General features: G+C 40.7%; 1 protein-coding gene across 1 annotated transcript; it reads right to left on the bottom strand.

Annotated features, from left to right (window-relative positions):
• Positions 1-733: 733 nt before the first annotated feature.
• On the bottom strand, positions 734-27555 carry LOC129696755 (brain and acute leukemia cytoplasmic protein-like). The gene is made up of 3 exons (XM_055634899.1): positions 27076-27555; positions 9577-9758; positions 734-5109 (listed from the first exon to the last, which is right to left on the bottom strand). The coding sequence occupies exons 1-3, from the start codon at positions 27233-27235 to the stop codon at positions 4996-4998; spliced, it is 456 nt and encodes a 151-aa protein (XP_055490874.1). The 5' UTR covers positions 27236-27555; the 3' UTR covers positions 734-4995.
• Between the last annotated feature and the right edge of the window lie 79 nt (positions 27556-27634).

Here is a 27634-nt window from a genome sequence, read left to right as displayed (position 1 = left end):
GCGTAGGTTTACAAGGTTAATTCCCGGGATGGCGGGACTGTCATATGCTGAGAGAATGGAGCAGCTGGGCTTGTATACTCTCGAGTTTAGAAGGATGAGAGGGCATTTTATTGAAACATATGATTATTAAGGGTTTGGACACACTAGAGACAGGAAACAAGTTCCAAATGTTCGGGGAGTCCAGAACCAGGGGCCACAGTTTAAGAATAAGGGGTTGGCCATTTAGAATGGAGACGAGGAAACACTTCTTCACACAGAGAGTTGTGAGTCTGTGGAATTCTCTGCCTCAGAGGGTGGTGGAGGCAGGTTCTTTGTATACTTTCAAGAGAGAGTTAGATAGGGCTCTTAATGAGAGCGGAGTCAGGGGATATGGGGAGTAGGCAGGAACGAGGTACTGATTTGGGATGATCAGCCATGATCATATTGAATGGCGGTGCTGGCTTGAAGGGCCGAATGGCCTACTCCTGCACCTATTGTCTATACTTGTTCTACTCTTTTCATGAAGTCCTAATACTTTCAATACAGTTTAAGCAACAATAATGAGAATAAATCACAACCACCATAGCTATTGTTAAAATAATTTTAGAAGTGTAGATGCAATATGTTTTAATAGCCTAAAATTGAACAAAGGGATATATTTTCATACTTAGCATTTATGTACATGTCATAATACAAAGTTGCGTAGAATTTATCAGGCACTGGGAGGTGAACAATGTATATTAAAACCTCTTGAGATAAATTCACATTGAATGCACACTGGGCCATATCGGGTCTGAAGAAAGGTCTCGACCCATAACATTGCCCATGATCAGTCTGAAGAAGGCTCTCAACCCAAAACATCGCCCATTCCTTTTCCCCAGAGATGCTGCCTGACTCGCTGAGTTGCTCCAGCATTTTGTGTCTCCCTCCGATCACCAATTGTTTTCTCGAACAGAGACTTTTTTATGCAAGATGCTATTTCCAGTAGGTATGTTATGATTCAGTTGGCCACCTGATACAGCTGGATCCTTTGTGACAGAATGTCTACTTTAATTAAAATTTCCAGCGTCTTGATAAAAAAATGATAATGGGACAGAAAGCTCACAAAGGGATAGGAGAGCATGGCCAAGTGAAATAGGAATCGACGTGAAAGGTGAGGTGAATAATGGATTAAAAGTATTATATATGAATGCACGAATGAAGTACAGTGGATGAGCTTGAGGCTCAGCTCGAGATTGGTAGATATGACATTGTGGAGATTACAGAGACGTGGCTGCAGGAGGATCGGGATGGGAACTTAATATTCAGGGTTTTTTACATCCTGTAGAAAGGACAGACAGGTGGGCAGAGGAGGGGTGAGGGGTGAGGGGTGAAATTCAGTCCCTTGCGAGGGGTGACATAGGGACTTGCGATGTAGAGTCGCTGTGGATAGAATTGAGGAATTGTAAAGTTAAGAAGACACTAGTGGGAGTTATCTACATGTCCCCAAACAGTAGCCAGGATATAGGGTGCAAGTTGCAGCAGGAGTTAAAATTGGCATGTAACAAAGGTAATGCCACTGTGGTTGTGGGAGATTTCAATATGCAGGTAGACTAGGAAAATTAGGTTGGTTCTGGACCCCAAGAAAGAGAGTTTGTAGAATGCCTCCGAGATGGATTCTTAGAGCAGCTTGTAATGGAGCAGACCGGAGAAAAGGCAATTCTGGATTTAGTGTTGTCCAATGAACCAGATTTAATAAGAGAACTCAAGGTAAAGGAACTGCTAGGAGGTAGTGGCCATAATAATCTGCAATTTGAGAGGGAGAAGGTTAAATAGGAAGTGGCAGTGATGCAGTTGAACAAAGGGGACTATGAAGGCATGAGAGAGGAGCTGGCCAAGGTGGACTGGAAAGGGATCCTAGCAGGAATGACGGTGGAACAGCAATGGCAGGAATTTCTGAGCATAATCTGGAAGATGCAGGATCATTTCATTCCAAAGAGGAAGAAAGATTCAAAGGGGAGTAGGAGGCAACCGTGGCTGCCAAGAGAAGTTAGGGATAGAATAAAACTGAAAGAAAAATGTATAACACAGCAAAGAGTAGCGGGAAGCCGGAGGATTGGGAAACTTTCATAGGACAACAGATGGAAACAAAACAGGCAATCCAGGGTGAAAAGATGAAGTACGAGTGTGAGCTGGCCAGGAATATAAAGAAGGACAGTAAAAGCTTCTTTAGATATGTTAAGGGAAAAAGAATAGCAAAGTCAAATGTGGGTCCCTTGAAGGCAGACACGGGTGAAATTATTAAGGGCAACAAGGAAATGGCAGAAGAGTTGAACAGGTACTTTGGTTCTGTTTTCACTAAGGAAGACGCAAACAATCTCCCAGATTTATTAGAGGACAGAGGATCCAGGGAGACAGAGGAACTGAAAGAAATTTGCATTAGGCGAGGAATAGTATTGGGTAGACTGATGGGACTGAAGGCTGATAACTCTCCTGGACCTGATAGTCTGCATCCCAGGGTACTCAAGGAGGTGGCGCCAGAAATTGCGGACGTAGTGGATGTAGTGTACCTGGACTTTCAGAAAGCCTTTGATATCATCTCACACAGGGGATTAATGGGCAAAATTAGAGCACATGGTATTGGGGGCAGGATATTGACATGGAATAAGAATTGGTTGGCAGACAGGAAACAAACAGGTTCCTGTCAGAATGGCAGGCAGTGATGAGTGGAGTGCTGCAAGGCTAGGTACTGGGGCCGCAACTGTTTAAAGTATATATAAATGATCTAGATGATGGGATTTAAAGTAACTAGCAAATTTGCAGATGACACAAAGCTGGGTGGCAGTGTGAACTGTGAAGAGGATGCTAGGAGGTTGCAGGGTGACTTGGACAGGTTGAGTGAGTGGGCAGATGCATGGCAGATGCAGTATAATGTAGATAAATGTGATGTTATCCACTTTGGCGGCAAGAACAAGGAGGCAGATTATTATCTCAATGGTGTTAGATTAGGGAAAAGGGAAGTCCAACGAGACTTGGGGGTCCTTGCACACCAGTCACTGATAGTAAACAGCAGGCAGTGAAGAAAGCTAATGGCATGTTGACCTTCATAACAAGATGATTTGAGTATAGGAGTAAAGAGGTTCTTCTGTAGTTGTACAGGGTCCTGGTGAGACCACATCTGGGGCATTGTGTGCAATTTTGGTCTCCTAATTTGAGGTAGGACATCCTTGCTATTGAGGCAGTGCAGCGTCATATGAGGACGTCATATGAGGAAAGATTGGGAAGACTGGGCTTGTATTCACTGGAATTTAGAAGGATGAGAGGGGATCATATAGAGATATATAAAATCATAAAAGGACTGGACAAGCTAGATGCAGGAACAATGTTCCCAATGTTGGGCGAGCAGAACCAGGGGCCACAGTTTAAGAATAAAGGGGGGGGGGGGGGGCTATTTAAAACTGAGATGAGGAAAAACTTTTTCACCCAGAGTTGTGAATTTGTGGAATTCACTGCCACAGAGGGCAGTGGAGGCCAATTCACTGGATGAATTTAAAAGAGAGTTAGATAGAGCTCTAGGGGCTGGTGGAGACAAGGGATATGGGGAGAAGGCAGACACGGGTTACTGATTGTAGATGATCAGCCATGATCACAATGAATGGCGGTGCTGGCTCGAAGGACCAAATGGCCTCCTGCATCTAGTTTCTATGTTTCTACTTTATGTATATCAATGATTTAATGTTATTCTCACACATTTCCAAATTATGTTTCAAAAATCACCTTCAAGTATATAGTGCTCAAATAATGTATAAAGAACCAGGGCAAATTTATTAATATATTGAATATCATACTTAAATACGTGCAATGCATTTTCAAAACCCTTCTGCAAACATGGGCTCCACATTTGTACAGATTGTAAATATAATTGATGACAATAATGGGGATTTATGTAATTGATCTATGCTAATTTATAATGAATTCAAAATTGCAAGTATATGGTTCAAATGCATGAATTAGCTTACATACATTTTTTTAATAAATCTTTTTGCAACATAATTGATCATATTTTTTCTCATAGATCCGGAGTGGCAACAGTATACATTTCTTAATACAGCTGATAAAGTAAATGTTTATAACAGAATTACCTCTCAGATAGGTCATCCCCTTATCAATAATTTAAATAGCTTCAATCTTTTTAGTGGTGCCAATGAGTATTCTTGTATGTAAACAAAAATAACTTCAAGATTCCCCATTAAACACAGCAAGTGGGCAAAACGAGTAAAGTCCCTAAAAATTTATAATTTAAATTTATAACTAAAACAAACTGGAAGCTTATGTGATGCACAGAGGGAGGGGGCGGGGGGAGGGGAGAGAAAGGGAGAGATGATGTAGGGGAGTTTAGTAGGAGGTTGCCTAAACTTGTAGAATTTAAGGTCGTACAATTCTCAATGGAGAATTCAACGTTCAAAATATTATTGTCTTTAAATACGAAATTTAGAAGATTAACAAGATGGAGCAGAAGACACGGTGGCATAAGTTTTATTAATTTCTGTTAGATAATATTTAACTCTCTGGGAGCGGATCCTGTTGAAATTGATTCCATCTACCAAAACGTTATGTGTTTGGGCAACAGAAAGAAGTGAAGAATAAGCAAAAGTATTTTAACAAAGTTTAAGGAGAGCTTATCTAGGTTGCTGAGAATTTTAATTTATTTATGATTAGCAAACATTTTTTCTTTTGACTGTGTGCAATAGATTTATAAGAAAACCTGCATGCATATTTCAGGTTCTTGTGTTGTTACATGTATTCAGAATTTGTTAAATGATACATAGGTTTTGGTATGTTGATTGCAGCTCTATTCTTTTTTGAAGAACTAATCATCGCATGAATCTTCGGATATTGGATATGAAGGCACAGTTCAGCTTTGAAGATTTCTTAGCATTTTAATTCTTCGTCTTCTTGTGGTATTTGAACTTTCATAAAGTGCAAAGAGCATTGATTTTTCTGTAAGATTATTTTCAATAAGATTAATTGATTTTCTTACTTCACGCAGCTTTCCATTTGTCTTCCTTCTGAATCAATTGAAGAGTTATTTTTTGTGACATGAATGTTGACTTCATTTGCTAATATATTGTTCCCATCACTGTTTTTCTTCTACGTCAGCAGAAAACACGTCAGGTTCAAAAAGAAAGAAGAAAATCAGATTACAATAAATAACAGGAGAGATATGTTAAAAATGATTGCTGCATGTTAAGGAAAGCTTCTGTCTAATATTGATAGATTTGACATTATATTAATATATTGAAAATAAAGTATATCTGACTAGGTTACACTTTGATCTAGTTTAAGGAGTCACAATATCTTTGGAATCAGAGGATTGTGTTTCACACAAGGCATAGAATAGCCTACAGATGAAAAAGTAAATCATTCCAATCAAATTCCTGAGCCATTTTGTGCAGTGGCCCTTATTGATGTGAATGGACATTCATTGTGCCTTGCAATTGCAGGACTAATATCGGGGCAGGCCCAGTATAGATCGTAGCCCCATACATAGGGACATTGCCCCAGTGGGGGATATGGTCGTGGAGGTGGGGATGAATAAGTCTGCTTGACAGTGTTAGATATTATTCTTGTACAAACTCCGATGCTTTGTCCAGCCCCATGCAAATAATGAGTAAAAATTGCATTTGGCTACATTTTTGTAGTAGCAAGGTATGGTCTGCAAGGCTCACTCTGAGCACAGGTTTCTCTCACAACCAACAGTTCAGGACCCCAATTTTCCAATAATATAGGGGCTCCACCCGATTCAGTGACCAGCCCCAGTAAATCTGATGCTGAAACAGGTGCAGGCCAGTGCCTGACCACAATTACTTGAACTATAAGGTAGTCAAGTTAAAATTGGTATTCAAGAGAGCAAACACATGCTGTTTCAAAATCAGCAGCTAAACCCTGGAGCAGTTACAGCATTGAATCCAATTGATGGCATATTCCACTGACATGGAACTACAACTTTGCATCTAACAGATGATATAGCTCATCATTAATTTGGTGACTGAATTACGTGGATGTTTTTATAATAATGGTAGAAAAGTATGAACTCATTTTAATTCATTTTTGATCATGAATAACTGCTGAACTGATATTAACACTTTGTTGACATTGCTTCACCAACCCAATGCCATAATAACAAGTAATTTTGAAAATTACTAATCTATTGATTGAAGAAAACTGTGCCTATGTGGGTTAGTGGGATTTAATAATTGATCTTTTGGTTCAATCCACAAATGCCAGAAAATCACTTGCCATGTCCATATAACCATATAACCATATAACCATATAACAATTACAGCACGGAAACAGGCCATCTCGGCCCTACAAGTCCGTGCCGAACAAATTTTTTCCCTTAGTCCCACCTGCCTGCACTCATACCATAACCCTCCATTCCCTTCTCATCCATATGCCTATCCAATTTATTTTTAAATGATACCAATGAACCTGCCGACACCACTTCCACTGGAAGCTCATTCCACACCGCTACCACTCTCTGAGTAAAGAGGTTCCCCCTCATGTTACCCCTAAACTTCTGTCCCTTAATTCTGAAGTCATGTCCTCTTGTTTGAATCTTCCCTATTCTCAAAGGGAAAAGCTTGTCCACATGAACTCTGTCTATCCCTCTCATCATTTTAAAGACCTCTATCAAGTCCATGTCTTCCCTCCCATGCCCACATTATTCCTCATGCTTCCCTGAAGGAATTCTCCTTAGTTCTTCTTATTTTTCATCCACACAATGCCCTAGACAACATCAACAATACAGCTTGGCATCATTTTCAGCATGTACAATGAACAATCTTGTCACCTCCATGATCCCACCGTATCCACCAGTCTTTAATTCAGCACTTTATCGAATTTTATTTGAAAATGTATTAACGTCATTCAATACTTTGCCTTTTTCCTACTGGACACATCCTCAAAAAACAACCCAACATAGTGTCCCTCTCATAAACAATGTTTATTCCGTCTATGCTTGTTTGTTAAGTGCCTTATCATCACCTGTACAATTGGACAGATTGTGCTTGATCTGGCCCAATGCTCACATATGCTCCCCACGTTAATCACTTGTCTGCATTTACTTGTGTTTCCAGGAGTCCGTCAAGTTTGAGGTGTTGCTATGGCAGTCATTCCAAGAAGTGGAGGGGTCTGTGAATGTTGACGAAGACTCAACATTCGACGAGGACTTAGATTTTGAGGACCCATCCCCAGACTGTGTTAGAAGATAAAACTTTAAATAGACTTAAATAATTTTTATGTTTAAAAAATCATTTAAAGTAACCTTACATGCTGTAAACTAATTTAACGTATTTTGCACATTTGTGACTGCAAAATGCATGAAGGTATTTGTCTAGGTCATCCAACAACAATCCTTGTCACCCAGTAGTAACTCTCTGACTTGCTAGACCTGCTTTGAAGAAGGCATACTGTGTATAAATCTGTGTGGTTTGCTGCATTTGGTAGCTCTTTAGCTGGATAGAAACATAGAAAATAGGTGCAGGAGTAGGCCATTCAGCCCTTCGAGCCTGCACCGCCATTCAATAGGATCATGGCTGATCATCCAACTCAGTATCCTGTACCTGCCTTCTCTCCATACCCCCTGATCCCTTTAGCCACAAGGGCCACATCTAACTCCCTTTTAAATATGGCCAATGAACTGGCCTCAACTACCTTCTGTGGCAGAGAGTTCCAGAGATTCACCACTCTGCGTAAAACATGATTTTCTCATCTCAGTCCTAAAAGATTTCCACTTTATCCTTAAACTGTGACCCCTTGTTCTAGACTTCCCCAACATCGGGAACAATCTTCCTGCATCTAGCCTGTCCAACCGCTTAAGAATTTTGTAAGTTTCTATAAGATCCCCCCTCAATCTTCTAAATTCTAGCGAGTACAAGCCGAGTCTATCCAGTCTTTCTTCATATGAAAGTCCTGATATGGATGTTGAAGAAATGAAATTCTTTTTACTTTTGGTAAAGGACATTGGTGATATTCAGATTCCACAGTGATGGCATAAGTACATGGCATGATGGGCAAGTGTCAAGCCAGGCAATGTCAGTTACTTGGTTCATCTTCTGACTTCGGGCCAAAATGAACTAAATAGATTTTGCTCTCTTGAATAAAGAATGTAGTGAACATTCTTACACATCATGTATTTCAATTGTTCCATGCGCTCATTTTCCATTCCATATTATGATGTACATAAGGAAATAATTGCATTGTGGAGAAGTTAGGCGGTCATTCCGCAAATTCTTCAATCTCCCTGTAAGCCCTTGCAACATTAAACAACTATAGACAGCACCAAATGTGTGCAATTGTAACCACAAAGAGTACAAATGTGGGCTGTGGGTAGGCTCCTTCCAACCTGGTTGCTCAGTGAGAAGAGAGTTGGAGTGCTGGTCCCCCAAATGGCTGTGTTGGCATCAAATATGTCTGCATGCTAATTCATACCATAATCTGCTTGTCCCGACAGAACTTAATCATTGTGCAGGAAGGAACTGCAGACGTTGGCTTAAACTGAAGATAGACACAAAATGCTGGAGTAACTCAGCGGGACAGGCAGCATCTCTGGAGAGAATGAATGGGTGACGTTGAAGGATCTCAATCCGAAACATCACCCATTCCTTCTCTCCAGGGTTGCTGCCTGTCCCGCTGAATTACTCTAGCATTCTGTGTCAGAACGTCATGCACAAATGCCCACCCTTCAATGAGAATATATTTTTAACATTTGAAACGTTAGCCTGCATCATATATCCATTTCAGGAGCCGAAAGGGCAAATGTACCACCCAGAAAACACGGTCTGGTGGTACCTTATCTCATCTTATCTTTGCTGAGCAGTGGTGTGCATGGACCAGGAGAGGGCAGAGTTGGGGGAGGGAGTGGATCCCTCTAGTTTGAATCTGTTGTGGATACATCCATATGTACATTTTTAAAACAGCCTTCCAAAAGCAGCCAGATTTGACAACCTGCCCCGCACCCTTGCTCCTGAGTACAATTTCTCAGGACTTTCCATGAGTGATGAGTGGACCATCCGGAGAAAAATGTAATTTCAACCGGAACAATGCTCAAATGTTTTCCCAAGTAAACTTCAGATCCTGCCCAGTGTACAGTTCACACTTATGTCCCTGTCCCATTTAGGAAACCTCTGGAGACTTTGCGCCCCACCAAAGGTCTCCGTGTGGTTCTCGGATGTTCCTGGAAGTTTTTGTCAGTCTCCCTACCTGCTTCCACTACCTGCAACCTCCGGCAACCAACTGCAACCTCCGGGAACCGCACGGACAACTTGGGTGGGGCGCAAAGTCTCCAGAGGTTTCCGTTCAGGTTTCCTAAGTGGGACAGGGGCATAACCAACTCATCCCTGTAGTACTGTCACTCATCCTAAAGAAAAATACAAGTTGTTCCTTATAAAACTATAAGGAAACACACTTAAAGCATTTAAATTGGACGTTGAAAAAATATATTGGAAAAATTGAAGGAAAACTGTTTGGGCTCAAATCTCCTTTGAGATATTCCAACTGAGCTGGAAAATAATAATTTCAGAGTTTGCAATCGAGTTTTTGTTAACATGAACCTACCTCGCCTGTTCTAAATATACGCCGTTTCTGTACTGAAGTTCCTGGGACATGCGTTAACTGTTGTTTTCCATTGTGTGTGTTTGTTCCAACAGTAGATGTCCTTTTATGGGCACTCACTTTTTCATGTGCATTAGAAGACACAGTGACATGGGTATGAGTTTGTGTGCTTCCTTCCGAGGTGTCTGTTGAAAAGAGGATCATTTTAGATTGTTAAACGAGCATTCAGTACATCAAACAAGAACACTGCTGCAAAACATCCTAAAGAGGCAGTTCAGTGGGCCATCCCTGGCATGAAGTTACTCCAGTCTGTGGAATTCTCTGCCTCGGAGGGCGGTGGAGGCAGGTTCTCTGGATGCTTTCAAGAGAGAGCTAGATCGGGCTCTTAAAAATAGCGGAGTCAGAACTTATGGGGAGAAGGCAGGAACGGGGTACTGATTATGGATGATCAGCCATGATCACATTGAATGGTGGTGCTGGCTCAAAGGGCCGAATGGCCTACCCCAGCACCTATTATTTATTGTCTATTGTCTATTGTCTATAACACTGCTGCAAAACAACCAATTTCACCTAAAGAGCCTGTTCAGTGGGTCATCCCTGGCATGAAATTACTCCAGCAGTTTAATTCATCGTGCATTTCGCAGGTTTATTAGTAACGACTTTCAGATTTTAATTATTCAGAAACCAAATAAATGTGTTTTAATCTTCAGTATTCAGAATTTACTTGAATGTCATTTTAACTGAGTACATACATACATACACAGATGAAACAAAAACATTGTTTCTCAATCAGTTCCCGTCAGTGCAGTTAATAAAAACGGAATAAATACATATAGCTTTAAAAAATAAAATGACCATATCTAAAATAGGCCTAAAAATTGAAATAAAAACCGGCATTCAGACCGAACAGTGGCTTTGCTTTGACAGGTGCCTAGCTGTCAAAGTATAGAAACATAGAAACATAGAAATTTGGTGCAGGAGTAGGCCATTCGGCCCTTCGAGCCTGCACCGCCATTCAATATGATCATGGCTGATCATCCAACTCGGTATCCCGTACCTGCCTTCTCTCCATACCCCCTGATCCCCTTAGCCACAAGGGCCACATCTAACTCCCTCTTAAATATAGCCAATGAACTGGCCTCAACTACCCTCTGTGGCAGAGAGTTCCAGAGATTCACGGGCGGGGTTAGATGTGTTGGTGTATGATATATGGGGAGGGGATACAGTCCGTTAACTAGTCATATTGCCTGTGGGAAGAAGCTGTGTAGCATCCTGCTGGTTTTGTAGCTGATGCTCCTGTACATCTTCCCTTGTTATATCAGTACAAGCCAGTGATGAGACCACAAATGTTGCATGTATTTTGATGGTCTTTTTTGATGAGAGGGCAATTCAAAGAAGATTCACTAGATCGATTTCTGGGGTGAAGAGATTGTTTTATGAAGAATGATTAAGTTAATAATAAGATTTTAGAAACTAGAAAATAGGTGCAGGAGTAGGCCATTCGGCCCTTCGAGCCAGCACCACCATTCAATATGATCATGGCTGATCATCCAAAATCAGTATCCTGGTTCCTGCTATTTCCCCATGTCCCTTGATTCCGTTAGTCTGATGAGCTAATTCTAACTCTCTCTTGAAAACATCCAGTGAATTGGCATCCACTGCATTCTGTAACAGAGAATTCCACAGATTCACAACTCTCATCTCAGGCCTAAATGGCCTACCCCTTATTTTTAAACTGTGACCCCTGGTTCTTGGCTCCCCCCAACATCGGGAACTTTCTCCTGCATCTAGTCTGTCCATTTGTTTTTAAATAATGTTATGTTTTTGTAAGATTCTCTCTCATCCTTCTAAATTCCAGTGAATACAAGCCCAGTCAACCCATTATCATTGAGAAGCATATCAAAATTAGCTGTTAAGGCTAAATGATTGAATATAGTCAAGACTGATTATTCTTAGGTCTATGGGGAACAGGTTCAGAAGTGTTAAAAAGATAAAAATCTAATCTAATTTTATAAGATGGGGCAGCAGGTTTGTTTGGGGGACTGTATGGTCTATTGTTGTATCCTTTATTTATGTTCTTATATTTGAACAGCAAAACTTTCCCGAGACTGAATCCCAATCCAACTCAGATAGCTGATATTCTATACGGATTGATTTAATTTTTCTAAATAGAGAATAAAACCATCCTTGTTAAAAGTAAACCTGTTTATTAGTGCAATTAGATTGAGATTCTGAAAGCAGGCAACTCATCAGATGGGTCCTGTAACTCATCTTCAAGTCCAGCACTGTTTTGCCGGTCTCAAGGTTTGTATGGCAACGATAAAATGTACCCAGAAGGCTGCCACAAGGATAAGAACATTTGAATCATCTGGTAAATACAGGTGCTAACTCACAGGCCTTCAACCACTGGAAGTGGAAGTATAACACCACCAGTAAAGAGAACACAGACCAATACACACAAAGAGAAACCATAGAGAACCCAAACAGAACCATACAGCACTCAGGCTCACAATTCCTGTGTTGACCCGATGTCAAGTGAAACTAACCCCCGCCTGCCTGCACATGATCCATATTCCCCTCCCCCCCACTATTCCGTGCATGGTCATGTCCTTGTCTTAATGGCTTTTAAAAGCATTAACCATATGTAATTCCATATCTCTTTTAAAATCACCCTGTCTCACATAGAAATATCCCCTCTAGTATTTGACATTTCTACCCTGGGAAATTTGACATTTGAATTTGACATTAGTATTTGACATTTCTACCCTGGGAAGAAAGACTATCTATTTACCCTATCGATGCCACTCGCAATTTTACAAACTTCTATCTTGTTTCCTCTGAACATCCAATGGTTCAGCCAAAACAATCCAATGTTGTATAATCTCTCATCATAGCTCTCATCCTCTAATGCAGGCAGCATTCTGGCACAGCAGCATGTAAACATCTTTGCATGTGGTGACAGAATGCTCTAGTAAGGCCCAATGGAGAGAAGCAACAATGGTTTCAGAGTCTGCAGAGGAATAGAGTGGACACCAAATGCATCAACCTTTGAGATGGAACGGTGATAGAAGTTTATGTAGATCTCCAACAGCTACATAGAATAACAAACCTCCAGCCTTTCAAATTCAAACTAACAATTATAGGACTAGTTATATTGATGCAAAAAAATCACACAAAGATATTTATGTATTTTTGGTCCCTAGAAATTACTGTTTGGATGCTGGCATTCTGTGTATTATTTTACAGTGTTCCAAATACCTGTGTGAAATTTGCAATTATTTTTGCATTGTTGATTGTATATTGGAGATAGCTATACGCTGAATCATAGATGGGGACCTCTGTGATGTGTGTCGTCTATTTATGCTTGTTACACTTTTCCCGTTGAGTTGATGTGTGGGCAAGCATCAAGAAGGCAAAAGGTATCCAATGGAACCAAGTCGTTAACTGTCCAGACTTCAGTCAGTCACAGGAGAAAGCTAGGACTGAAACAAATCCAAGTACTTGTTCAGAATCCCTGATTGAAGCCACAAATGCTCACTCTTTATGTTGCATTAGATTTGTCTCTCACACTGTATGCCGTTAAGTATATCTTGAAATGGTGCTCTGCAAACCAATCTTTCAGATTTGTTGACTTTCATTCTTAACTATCCCCTTTCTGTGCAATGAAATTAACAATCATACTTTGTAAAATCAGTAAGATTTAGCGGATCTATTGAGCAGATATCCCAGGAAGGCATTGATTCGCGGAATTGCAGTACTATTTGCTTAATCAAAACATTAACAATTCCAGTGAGTGCTTGTTATTACAGTTAAAGTGTCGAGAAGTAGACAATGAGTAAGGACACACAAAGTAAAAAGCTGCAGTTCTAGTCAGTCCTTTATGCTGCAGCAAGTGCAGATAATTTGACAGAAGTAGATATGTAAACAGAATAATATTTATTGAAGGCACCAACTCTCAACAAAACAGCAGTGGTTGCTCCAAAATGTAAGGTCATGTTATGTTGCGTTCTCAGTTCTCTAATGGCATCCTTTCACATAGATACTTTTTTTTCCCTTAAAAAAAGAAATAAACCCATACAAACCTCCAAATATTACACATAACACAATGTGTTATTGAAGAAATATTTACATACTTATGCATAATTATGAATTGAAACAATTAGAAATTCAACTGAGCAACAAATCGCTTCACCAACAAAAGTTGAACCATAGTTAATACCTGTACTGAAGAGTCCACTGCAGATGCCCACATTTCTTGCAAATTACTTTTGCTGCAGGTTGTATGTTGTTTATTTCATTCCAAATCTCTCTCCTCACCCACATGGCTCCATCTTATAACACAAATCCATACTCATCTGCAATCCCACTTTCTTAGTCATGCTCCTCTTGAATTTCATGTGCATATATTGATTGGTCTAACTTCCATTGCCATTCTTCACGTTTTAGTACAAAATCAAACTGCTGGAAGAATTCAGTGGATCAGGCAGCATCTGTGACGGCAGAGGGATAATCAACATTTTGGTTCAAGACCCTGCATCAGGACTGAATCTCACCACGAAATTCACATCGTACTTCCTGATCCCAGTACTTCCATAATCTCCCCCACAGCATCGTGTTAATCGTGTTAATTCCATCTATTATCTAAATGGTGGTCGATTGGGAAAGGGGGAGATGCAGCGAGACCTGGGTGTCATGGTACACCAGTCATTGAAAGTAGGCATGCAGGTGCAGCAGGCAGTAAAGAAAGCCAATGGTATGTTAGCTTTCATTGCAAAAGGATTTGAGTATAGGAGCAGGGAGGTTCTACTGCAGTTGTACAGGGTCTTGGTGAGACCACACCTGGAGTATTGCGTACAGTTTTAGTCTCCAAATCTGAGGAAGGACATTACTGCCATAGAGGGAGTGCAGAGAAGGTTCACCAGACTGATTCCTGGGATGTCAGGACTGTCTTATGAAGAAAGACTGGATAGACTTGGTTTATACTCTCTAGAATTTAGGAGATTGAGAGGGGATCTTATAGAAACATACAAAATTCTTAAGGGGTTGGACAGGCTAGATGCAGGAAGATTGCTCCCGATGTTGGGGAAGTCCAGGACAAGGGGTCACAGCTTAAGGATAAGGGGGAAATCCTTTAACACCGAGAGATGAGAAGAACCTTTTTCACACAGAGAGTGGTGAATCTCTGGAACTCTCTGCCACAGAGGGTAGTTGAGGCCAGTTCATTGGCTATATTTAAGAGGGAGTTAGATGTGGCCCTTCTGGCTAAGGGGATCAGAGGGTATGGAGAGAAGGCAGGTACGGGATACTGAGTTGGATGATCAGACATGATCATATTGAATGGCGGTGCAGGCTCGAAGGGCCGAATGGCCTACTCCTGCACCTAATGTCTATGTTTCTATGTTAATGATCCTGCACTGTCTGGTGACCAGAGGATCTTCACAGTATCTCCCACTTGAAACCATCACTTCCAACTCTGTAACTTGTGCTCCCACTTCAGACTTCTCTTCTTTCCCTTCACCTCCCCTTAGAATTAGGCAGCACCAAATTCACCCTTGCCAGTAAACACCAAACCGTCTGAATCACAGTCGGGGAAATATCTGTTGTAGATTGAATATTGTGTTTATGAGTAAATGGTCCTTAATAGCTTCTCTTTCTGGTCAGGCCAATCCTGTTCTAGCACTCCAGCAGAAATTGGATGCCATTTGTGTAAAACCATGCCTAACTTCATTGGAATGGGGGGATCAGCCACACTGCATTGAGGTGAATTTTCAACCACTGTTAGAAACTAGTTCTTCAGAGAGCCTTTGCGATCACAAACTTCAGCCTTTATTGTCAGCTCTGTACAGATGCATGGTCCAAATATCAACACTTCCAAAAACCTAAACCAGCGGAAAAGCTTTGGTTCCAACTGAAAAAAAAAATCAATGTGTTATCTCAGGCAGAGACAATCTGGCCAAATGCTGCACAATAATCACACCAACTCCTAAATATTTACCATTGGCATTCTTTGGTGTCACCTTCAGAAACCCCGTGCTGTGATGCCACTTTGGGCAAGTTGGATTCACCAGCAGTTCACACTGCTGTCTCCAGAAAAGTCTGATCTTTTCATCATCATTTCTGATTCATTCCAACCCAACAAAGTATTTGTTTTTTGTACAGGAAGGAGCTGCAGATGTATTTTGTGTCTATCTAAGGTATTTTTGTACAACTGCTCAGTCTGAAGAAGGGTTTCAGCCCGAAACGTTGCCTATTTCGGCACGGACTTGTAGGGCCGAGATGGCCTGTTTCCGTGCTGTAATTGTTATATGGTTATATGGTTATTTCCTTCGCTCCATAGATGCTGCTGCACCCGCTGAGTTTCTCCAGCATTTTTGTCTACCTGCTCCAAAGTAGCATTTTTATGAGTGAGCATGACAACCTTGTCCAGACCCACTCCCCAGGAGAATACTCCATTTGGCCCATTGTCCCCTCCCCACAGTCTTCCCTGCATCCCTACAACTTATACTTTCTATAGCCCATCAACTCATCCTTGATTTAATTAGTCACCATCTTAGACAAAAGGATAATGTTTAATAGTTAATTACTCCACTAGCACATCTTTGGAATTCAGAGGAACCTGATGCCCACAGAGGAAACCCACGCTGTCATGGGGAAAACGTTCTAGCTCCATACAGGCAATACTTGAAGTCAGGATTAAACTCAAGCCCTGGATTGTGGAGTAACATCGCTAACTGGGCTACCACTGTGTCACTCTCTCTTGAAGTAGCTTGAGAAAATCACTGTCAACAACGTGCAAAGGTAGAGTGCTCTGTTCCAGATTAGTCACTGCTTCCACATAAGGCAGATGGGAGAATGCATCTGTTACAGCATTCTGCTTTGATGTCTGGCACTCAGTGCAGCAGTCCAGTGCAACAATTCTATAGCCCATTGTAGCTCTGATACAGCTTCCATCACAGGAATGATAATAATAAAAATAATAATCAACTTTATTTCGGACTCAAGGTCCAGGCAAGGGGCAACATTACATTAAAAATGCATTGCATATCAAATATCATAAATATATATAAAATCTTGGTATATCACTTATAAAAACATCATAGTTTATATTTTAAAAAAACACCAAAAACCCACAATACTTAAGTTAAAAATCCAGATTAAAAGATGATCAATATCCTACAACGAGACAACGATACCAGTGTCTCCACAGCTGGGATTTGTAGCGTGTAGTGCTAACCCTTATGTTTGTCAAGGCCACAATAAGCACATTTTTAGAGTCATTTATCCTGCAAATGAATTTATACATGTGGTGTCTTAGGATAGCTTCTAAAGTACTGACTCCTGCAGCCACAAACATATTACTGGCACTACACCATCTAGGCTGCCTTAGCAGTGTTCTCATGGCATTGTTATATGCCACCTTTAGTCTCTGCATACTTGTCTTTAAATAGTTCGACACAGGTGCACAGTGTAGCGTGGTGTGCAGTATGCTCTAAATAGCGAGATCTTCACCACATCTGCACACGCACCAAATTTACGCAAGAGAATATTCGCCTGTACATACAGCATGCGTCGTTGCCTATAAATATCCTCATCATCTGTCATTTGTTCTGTAATAAAATGCCCTAGATATTTTATCTTATTACAGACACCAAGATTATTGTCAGACAATTTAAAATCAGGATATTTTAGACATTTATCCTCTTTGGTTCTACAGATCATAACAGCACTCTTACTAGCATTATATTTAATATCATGTTTCACACCATACACAGAACATATAGTAAGGAGCTGCTGGAGACCAGCGCTAGATGGACTAAAGACCACAAGATCATCTGCATACATAATATGGTTCACTAAAATATTACCAATCACGCACCCAGTGTTACAGGCTTTCAATTGTTTAGACAGATCATCAATATATAGATTAAAAAGGAATGACTGACTTTAGTCCAAGAGATACCATCAGATTTTCATGGTCCATAACCACAGTTAAATGTTTGAAGTCAAGTAAACTCCAAGAAGAATACATAGATTTTCTATTTGAACTTTGCAACATATCTCCACTGGAATTGAGCGTGCCAGAAGCATACTTCTGGGGTGATTCTATAAATTGGGCAATGGATGCATTCGCCCCATTGCAGGAGGCATCGTATCAGAATTATTTTTCCATGTCATATGGACAAAGTGAACTCATGACTATGCTGTGCTGCATATAGCGCATGTGACCTCTGTTGTTGTTTTAACTGCGAGCCGGGAATCCCCTTTGTCAACGAATTGCAAAGGGTTTTCACGGTGATGTACACACTTGGAGTGGTATTGACCTTTCCAATGGGTGAGTGAAGCTCTCTTGTATCATAGACATCTACCACCTTTACCATTAATGAAGTCTGCCCATTTTGATCCTATCTGAGTCTCAGCCGGACAACTTTGGATCGCATAAAATCACATATATTCCAGCTCTAGTTTGTGTTTCTGTCTTCTGCTAAATCCACTCTGGCACCTTCAATGGTTGCTGTTCTCTCTCTGTGCCAATGACATATAAGCTACAGCATCTGTACATGTTTGTTATTGAGCCCCCATTCCATTGCATGCAGAATGGTTCAGGCATCATGAGGTTGCTAATTCCATGAATGAATCTTCTGAGGTGGACTCTGCTCATTTTTCTGGGTTGTGTTTAGTATTATTCTGTGGGACCTATGCAATTGTACAGTTCTATCTGCCTGAAGAACCAGCGCTGGTAGGGTTGCCCACTCACTGTGTTGGACACTCACCAACATCACATTTTGTTCTAATTCATGCATGTTTCCTCCACCTGTAGTTTAAAGGCATTAAAACAGGTTCTGAATTATGATGAATGGGTTTGGCTCCACAATGAATGCAAAGATGAGCTTTGTACCCAACAATGCCTCTCTACTAATCTCTGGAGTGATATTTTATTGGGCCACAAACTTTTATAGGCTCACATGTGCCTCAACAGCCTATGCCCATTAGTACTGGTCATTAAGAACTTTTTCACGCAGAGAGTAGTGAATCTCTGGAACTCTCTGCCACAGAGGGTAGTTGAGGCCAGTTCATTGACTATATTTAAGAGGCAGTTAGATGTGGCCCTTGTGGCTAAGGGGATCAGGGGGTATGGAGAGAAGGCAGGTACGGGATACTGAGTTGGATGATCAGCCATGATCATATTGAATGGCGGTGCAGGCTCGAAGGGCCAAATGGCCTACTCCTGCACCTAATTTCTATGTTTCTATGTTTCTATCCTGTGTAATTGGACACATCCATTAGCCACTTTTACCCCACGCCTCAGTCCTGGACTGTGCATGACAATTTCTCAAGAGTTTGTGATACCTCCTTAGAGTACACCTGTGGAATGGAATTGTAGCTTACCATGTGGAGTTTGCAATCTAATTTGCCATTGGAAATACCCTGAATAATCCTTCATAGAATCATAGAAACATAGAAAATAGGTGCAGGAGGAGGCCATTCGGCCCATCGACTCTTCGAGCTAGCACCACCATTCATTGTGATCATGGCTGATCATCCCCCAACAATAACCCGTGCCTTGCCTTCTCCCCATATCCCTTGACTCCTAGAGCTCTATCTAACTCTCTCTTAAATCCATCCAGTGACTTGGCCTCCACTGCCCTCTGTGGCAGGGAATTCCATAAATTCACAACTCTCTGGGTGAAAACGTTTTTCCTCACCTCAGTCTTAAATGACCTCCCCTTTATTCTAAGACTGTGGCCCCTGGTTCTGGACTCGCCCAACATTGGGAACGTTCCTGTCATAATCCAATAATGGGGGATCCTCAAAGGTATCACTTGCTATCTTTGGTAGAGAATCATTTAATATAAACTGTAAAACACTGTTGGCCCATATTGAGAACAGCAATTCTAGGAGCTAGTCTTTTTCCATCAGAGCCGTGCATCATTTTTCTTCATTTTGAGGCCCTGTGACCAAATGTTCCTGCTGAGGCCAATGCCTGTAATGATGTATTGTGGGCAAAACTATCTATTATCATCCTTTTTTGTATGCCTGGCAGAATCATGTTGGAGTTACACCGTCTCAATCATCATTTCCTTACGTGGCCACCCCACATGCTCCCACCAACTATTAAATATAAATATTGTGACTAAATTATCTCAGCGGCCAGACTGTGTGCTAAAACATCCTGTGGCCGATGCCATTAAGCTGACCATGCATTTGGCACTTCCTCTGGTCCCTGACTCAACGTGGTAAACTTATAGCACTTGAAAATCTTCAGTGGCATTCCATCAAAATTCCATCAGGTGGACAAGCTGATCAGGAAGGCCGGCTCCGTGGTTGGGGCTGAGCAACTAACGGTCCAGCAGGTGGCAGAGGCCAGAACTCTGAACAAACTGGGTTCAATAATGACCAACCCCACTCACCCACTCCACGCCCTGAAGGTGATCAAGAGCAGCATCTTCAGTCAGAGACTGATTGCACCAATGTGCAGAACTGAGAGATATAGGAAGTCTTGTATACCAGCTACTATAAGGTTTTATAATGCACAAAAATAATTTTGCATTTTTTTAGTATTCATTCATTGTATTTTAACTTATTAAGTGTGGAAGCTATCTGAGGAAATGTGTGGTGTTATGTCTGGCTTGAAGCTGTTGTGGCACTGTAATTTCCTGTAAAGGATTAAAAAGGAAAAAAAAAAAAAAAGGCCATTGAAGATTTTACTCTGTCATTATGTGGATCCATGTCCATAGTTCATGGTACCATTCAGTAGATTCATATCCAATCCCAATATGACAAGAATATTGCGTTCCTCTACTTGCCTACTGCTACATTTTGCTGTTCTGGGACCTTTCTGGAGCCTAGATATTATTGCTTATCCCAGGATTTGTTTCTACTCATTCTATTTACAGAACAATTGGTTTCACCACATATTCAACATATCCACTGACTGTTATCTATAGAGAAGGAACCTATTCTTTATTTTATCTCTCCTCCAATTATATCCTGGATAGACTTGGTTTATACTCTCTAGAATTTAGAAGATTGAGGGGGGATCTTATAGAAACTTACAAAATTCTAAAGAGGTTGGACAGGCTAGATGCAGGAAGATTGTTCCCGATGTTGGGGAAGTCCAGGACAAGGGGTCACAGCTTAAGGATAAGGGGGAAATCCTTTAAAACCGAGATGAGAAGAACTTTTTTTCACACAGAGAGTGGTGAATCTCTGGAACTCTCTGCCACAGAGGGTAGTCGAGGCCAGTTCATTGTCTATATTTAAGAGGGAGTTAGATGTGGCCCTTGTGGCTAAGGGGATCAGAGGGTATGGAGAGAAGGCAGGTACGGGATACTGAGTTGGATGATCAGCCATGATCATATTAAATGGCGGTGCAGGCTAGAAGGGCCGAATGGCCTACTCCTGCACCTAATTTCTATGTTTCTATCCAAAACCCTATATCAGTACAGATTTCTTCATGCTGGTGCAAGCGTAAGTGGTTGGACAGAGGTATAAAGGTATCCTTACTGAGGCAACCACGCTTAGCTAAATAGCATTGTCTGCTAAATCAATGTATCAGAACTATACTACATGGTACACTCCGTTCTAAACATACCCTTGCAGTTCATAGATTGCAATTGTGAAATTAAAAAGCTATCCTGAGATTAATAAAGTGTATGAAAGAATCCATAGCTTTAATCTTATTCAGACCTTTTGTCATTTTTCTATGCTTTGATATCATTTCAAACAAAAGAACCTCCCTAATGAGAAGAAGGACTATGTGTCACATTTTTCGTTCAGTGCAGCATAAGTGTATTTCCATTAAAGTGTCATAAGCCTACACATCACTCAATGAAATCAGAAGGTGAAAACGCTGAATATGACCGTCTTTCAGTAAAGGCTAACCTATTCAGAACAAATACCATTTAATCCTGAACAGAATTGTATCAAGGAATATGAAATTAGCCTAACGTGAACACCAAAATATTTCAGTGAACATTAATAAAAAATGACATTAATAACATAAATATTATTCCACACCACTATTTCATCTAAATGAAAGCAATGTTATGCACTTAGTTACATCAAATAATTTATGAAACCAGGACTTAGCAATCTTATGTGTTTAAGAAGGAACTGCAGATGCTGGAAAATCGAAGGTACACAAAAATGCTGGAGAAACTCAGTGGGTGCAGCAGCATCTATGGAGCGAAGGAAATAGGCAACGTTTCAGGCCGAAACGTTGCCTATTTCCTTCGCTCCATAGATGTTGCTGCACCCGCTGAGTTTCTCCAACATTTTTGTGTACCTAGCAATCTTAGCTCAATTTCATGTTATCTTTCAGTTTCATACACAAAAGAGTAATATGCCATAATGGATGATAGGGCTTCTCACACTAGAATTAAAAATTATATACAAATAAAGCACCCGAATGTCACCCAGAAAGTAATTTAAGAATACATGGTTGTGTTATATAGTTTTCTGTTCAAGAATTTGACTTCAATTCTCACAAGCCCTTTAACTAAACTCGTCAACCATGCCTTTTTATCTTCTAAACATTTCAATTCAATTCTATGTTACAAAACGTTGAAGGTATTTTTCATTTTCACGTTACAGTCATTAAACAATGAAGCAAATTTAGCCAAGAATAGTTATACTTTGAGAATGAATTAAATGCAAAGATGACAAAAATTGGTATTCATTTAAAATCTATTAATTTGAATAACTTCATGTTTTGCTCAAATGTTTTGCATTTTTTTTGACTGGCGACCAAAATCATTGTTTAAAACCATTCTATTAATGTCAAAGTTTGAATAGTTTAATTATATTAAAGGAAATGCATTTATAATTAGGCTTTGAAGAATTACTTGGCTTATCCCAGATTTCTTCTTACCTGGTTTTTTTTTTCTGAAAGTGCCAGAATAACAAAACAATAAAAATCAGCCTCCACAATTTCAGATGACATGTCGCATCCTGACTGTCACTGTTATAAATAAGAACATATTTGACATGGAAAGGCATTTTAAATCCTTAGATGTTTGAAGGTCAGAATTTGATCAACAGATTCACTGGATCCTCTGTACCATTCTTTGCAACCAGCACTACTGCAAATATTCATATATTTTTAAAAGAAGTTGGAATATAATCTGCAAGGCAATGCAAAATGTGTGATGGTGAATCAGCAGCCTGCTTTAAATGTACCTGTTTCTTTCCACTGATGTCAAAGCAATAACAGCGTACAAGCTCATTGCTGACACATTGCCACCTCATTTGTACTGTCACATACACAATGGTTTCTACCTCAAATACTTCATGTAGGGATTTTTTAGAATATGCCAATAAAATAATTTTCCTAAACCATTTCAATTCTCCAAAATGGCAATTATGATTTCCCCCACTAGAATAAATGATCCCTTCTAGCTTTCTTGCTGGAAGAGGTAAAACTGAGTGGATTTGTTACTGTAGATGCATAGGATACATTATCAATTATTCTATGTTATATGTTATATGCAGATAACCATGGCACAACTCCCAAAGCTACCTAGAGACAATAGACAATAGGTGCAGGAGTAGGCCATTTGGCCCTTCGAGCCAGCACCGCCATTCAATGTGATCATGGCTGATCATCCCCAATCAGTACCCCTTTCCTGCCTTCTCCCCATATCCCCCGACTCCGCTCTCATTAAGAGCCCTATCTAACTCTCTCTTGAAAGTATACAAAGAACCAGCATCCACCGCCCTCTGAGGCAGAGAATTCCAGACTCACCACTCTCTGTGAGAAAAAGTGTTTCCTCGTCTCCGTTCTAAAATGCTTACTCCTTGTTCTTAAACTGTGGCCCCAACATCGGGAACACGTTTCCTGCCTCTAGTGTGTCCAAGCCCTTAACAATGTTATGTGTTTCAATGAGATATCCTCTCATCCTTCTAAACTCCAGAGTGTACAAGCCCAGCAGCTCCATTCTCTCAGCATATGACAGTCCTGCCATCCCGGGAATTAACCTTGTGAATGTTAACGTTGCACTCCCTCAATAGCAAGAATGTCCTTCCTTAAATTAAACTGCGGTGAGGATTTGCAAATTGTTCTGTATCGACAGTCTAATGCAACCAGTTATTTGAATTAGTTTTGTCAATAAGAAATCGGTTGTGGTGAGCTTGATAGTTTTTCTGGTTTGTGGCACATTAGAAGGGGAGATGAATTTCTAGTCAGTAATTAACACAGCCAAACGCATCTATCTGGCAATCAGAGTAAGGTAGCATAGCATCATAAGAGTAAAACAGAGGCACAAAGGGAATAGCAAATGGGATGATTAAAATGTTTCCTTGGCTTTTGTCAAGGTTCAATATATAATATGGTTTGGAATGTTTTTAGTCTTGCATTCATTGGCTGTATTAAAATATATTATTTTACATTAATTGTTTTGACTGGATATGGACATTGATGGCAGTACCTGCATTTATTGCCAATCCAAAATTGTACTTGAGAAGCAAACCGCATTCTGAAACTGCTGCAGAAGGTTTAGATTCGAGTTCCCAGATACTGCATGGTTACAGTCCCATTGACCCACTGAGGCAATGCTGACCATCGCACTCCCATCACACTAGTTCTATGTTGTTCCACTTTCTCATCCACTCTCTACACACTCGGGGCAATTTGCAGGGGCCAATTAACCTACAAAGCTGCATGGCTTTGGGATGTGGGAGGAAACCGAAACACCCAGAGGAAACCCACACCGAACGTGCAAACTCCACACAGACTGCACCCAAGGTCAGGATTAAAGCTGCATCTCTGGCACTGTGAGGCAGTAGCTCTACCAGCTGTGTTGCCCAGTGGTGTTGTGTGGGGGTTCTGAGATTTACAGCTAGTTCAGATGAAGGAATGGTAAATGAATCCGTGTTAATGAATGTGGTAGTTCGATGCGAGCATGCATGTAGTGATGTTTCACTGTGTTTCATTCTGATCATTTGTGCAGGGCTGATGATATGGGTTTGGAAGATTCTGTGGAAGAAATCTTGATCAGCAGCAGAAGGAAATGAAGATGGAAACAGGTCAAATGGGATTTTTATTTCTGTTTTATCTATACGCAAATAACATGGGCTTCATTAGTAATGAGATATTGTAATGCTCATCTCTAATTGACATAATCCTGAATTTACTCAAAGCAGCCACGTTAATAAAAGTGTTTAAAAATTCAATTACATCGTGAAAATGCAGTATCAATACGAAGTACCCATAGGCAGGTGCCGTTTCAGATTCAGATTCAGATTCAATTTTAATTGTCATTGTCAGTGTACAGTACAGAGACAACGAAATGCATTTAGCATCTGCCTGGAAGAGCGACATAGCAAACGATTTGAATAAATAATAATAAGTGTCCGGGGGGGGGGGGGGGGGGGTGATTGGCAGTCACCGAGGTTCAACTTTCAACATCCCACGCAATTTATTTTTTCTTTGCCCAATGGAATAATGTGACAAATAATAAAGATTGCCTTTTAATTTTCTATTAAAACTTCTTTCATTTCATCATTTTCCAAAGTATAATTGCTTTGCTGAGCACCAAGGAATCTTGGGACTTTGATAGCTCGCCCTTTCAATTCTGCATCCCACATTCATTCTGACTTCACTGATATTGCCCTTCTACACTATCCCTGCGAAAATCAAAGCTAAGTTGAGGAACCATCCTTTTGCTGAGGCACCTAAAAACATTAGAACATTTAAAAACAAGTATCCAGTAGTCTCTTAGACTGGAGGTGCCTTAACTTTTTCAATTGCATCTTTTATTTTTCTATTTGTCCTATTTCTTCTTGCTTGCTCTGCAACACAGTATGTAATTGCCCTTGCCTTATGTTCTATTTGCACCATTGTTCTTGCTCTAACATCCTTCCTTTCCACATTTCTACATTTACCTGCAATATGTTCGGAAATGTTAAGTCTCCCCATAAATGCTGATTTTTTTCTAGCATTTTCTCTTTCCATTAGTAGTTTGATCCATCTCATGGAAATATATGTTTGATATTAACCACAGAGCATTCTTACGTCAGTAAAACTCAGATAGCTTTTTTCTGAAATGTTTGTCCTGAATGTTATTATATAGCTTGAGCCCTGAACATTAACACTCGACTTCCTTTACACATTGCAAAAGCTTCTCTTTATTTTCGTGCTGGCATGTTGGAAAAAATGGGGATAAATTTGGTAATTTGCTGTTCAGGTATAAACCAATCTTTGCCGATCAACTAGCAATTGTTAATTGTGCCCGAATGATATGCGCTAAAGGGGGTATGGAGAGAAGGCAGGGATGGGATACTGAGTTGGACGATCAGCCATGATCACATTGAATGGCGGTGCAGGCTCCTACTCCTGCACCTAATTTCTATGTTTCTAATGAGAGGTTTTACAAGATCTAAATTACTAAACGTATTTAAACGATAAACCTGAGATATATGTAGTTAGAGATCTTCTAACTATCGAGTATGTCACAGAACAATGATCAATTGAAGAACGGCATTTTGAATACGCTGTAAAGAGCTTTAAAAAATCCTAAAGTATAACAAACGTTTGAAACATAAACATTGCAATCTGCAGCCTAGACGTTGTGTTGTCGTTATCACTATATTACTTAAATCTGTCAAGTTAGTCGTCAATGTCTATTTGAAAAAAAACTAGAACGTTTAGAGCCTAGGGTATGACCAATTTTTCAATATGATGGAAGGGACTTGTCAGACTACAAGTTTTTGCCTACATCCAAGTATGATCTACTGTGGCGGCGGCTGTCATTCGACCACAGTCAGTGATAATAATTCTGGAGCATTATTGCAGAAAAAGAACCATCTCTGCCGATAATCTGCACTAATAATCTGCACCACCCACGCAGCGGCGCCTTCAAACTTTTTCTCTTGTCAGTTTCGGACCCTGAAGATTCTACATGTGAAAGGCGGGCAGTAAACACGTCTGTGAGTGTTGCTATAGAGACCAGGACTTCAAACAAGCTCGTTTCTCTGCCTTTCTGTAATCTTTTGTTGAAAGAAATAGTCTCCCGATGGTGACTTGGATTGCAATGCGTTTCAGAATATATATGGCCAAAGACATTATAATCGAGATCTGTGCTTGTTCAATATTAACCTGACAACCACCGGCCATCCAATGGAAATACAAACACTACTCGAATGGACTGCTAGATTGTAAATCACGAAACTGGGAACTGGACTTGGATGTAGATTTGAAAAGGCAGTGGCCGTGAACATAAACAGGGCTTGGCTGCCAACACCAACACCAACCCCAAAACATCCTTTAAACAAGACGTGAATTCACCCGCCGCCCCCGCCCAACCAGACTAAAGCCATCCTTAACCATAACACTAAATGTAACGTTAAAGTACACCCACAGTGCCCCTAAATAAAGAAACTAAACACACAGCACTAAACCTCAAACAAAGCCAACCCCAGATGCATTTGTGATACCCCTGATGTTCTCGCTGCCCTCGACATACAGGTTGAAGCTTAACGCATATACATTATAACGCTGCTTACTGGAGTACACATGCACCGTAGCCTTGTCCAATGCATTGGATTCGACTGGCAAAGGCACATCCGTGTCGGTGTTGGCCAGCCACGTTGATTCCGTTTCCCTGGTCCAGCTTTCGTAGTACCTGGGCTCGATCGTATCAGCCCGACTTCCACCACAACCCATCCTTTGTATATTTATTTTCCTTCTCCTTCTCAAACCTTGCTGGTCGGTCCAGTTTGCAGATGACTGGGGAAGACGCAGCAGCAGCAGCAGCCGTGCCTTGTCGCTCTCAGTCAAGTGGGCGAATGGAGCAAGCTGGCGAACACAAACTACCGGGCGGCCAAAAGCCACCCGCTGGAAATCAAAAGGGGCTCATCGTCACCCCCCATAGTTGGAGGAGATGTAATGTTGCAGGAGAGTGTCTGACAGAAGCAGTCGGAGGCTTCAAACACACTGGCTGCTGCCGCTTGCTAATGTCAGCAGCCTGACGTCAGGCATTGCGTGTTCTTCAGGCGAAGCGGAGAGGGGCCATCTGAAAGCTCATGATATTGTGATCACACTCCTGCAATCTTACAGGGGTTG

The sequence above is a fragment of the Leucoraja erinacea genome, chromosome 4, assembly GCF_028641065.1.
Source record: "Leucoraja erinacea ecotype New England chromosome 4, Leri_hhj_1, whole genome shotgun sequence".
In the NCBI taxonomy this organism is placed as follows: Eukaryota; Metazoa; Chordata; class Chondrichthyes; order Rajiformes; family Rajidae; genus Leucoraja; species Leucoraja erinaceus.
Note: the sequence above shows the minus strand (reverse complement) of the source record. Positions and strands in the feature narration are given on the sequence as shown.

Bases quoted from the DNA above. Each gene is read 5' to 3' on its own strand.
- LOC129696755 (XM_055634899.1), bottom strand. From the start codon at position 27,235: ATGGGTTGTGGTGGAAGTCGGGCTGATACGATCGAGCCCAGGTACTAC. The intron at 9,759-27,075 runs GTAAGCAGCGTT...TCTTTTCAACAG, and splicing joins TACGGTGCATGTGTACTCCA to ACACCTCGGAAGGAAGCACA. The intron at 5,110-9,576 runs GTAGGTTCATGT...CTGCTGACGTAG, and splicing joins GTATATTTAGAACAGGCGAG to AAGAAAAACAGTGATGGGAA.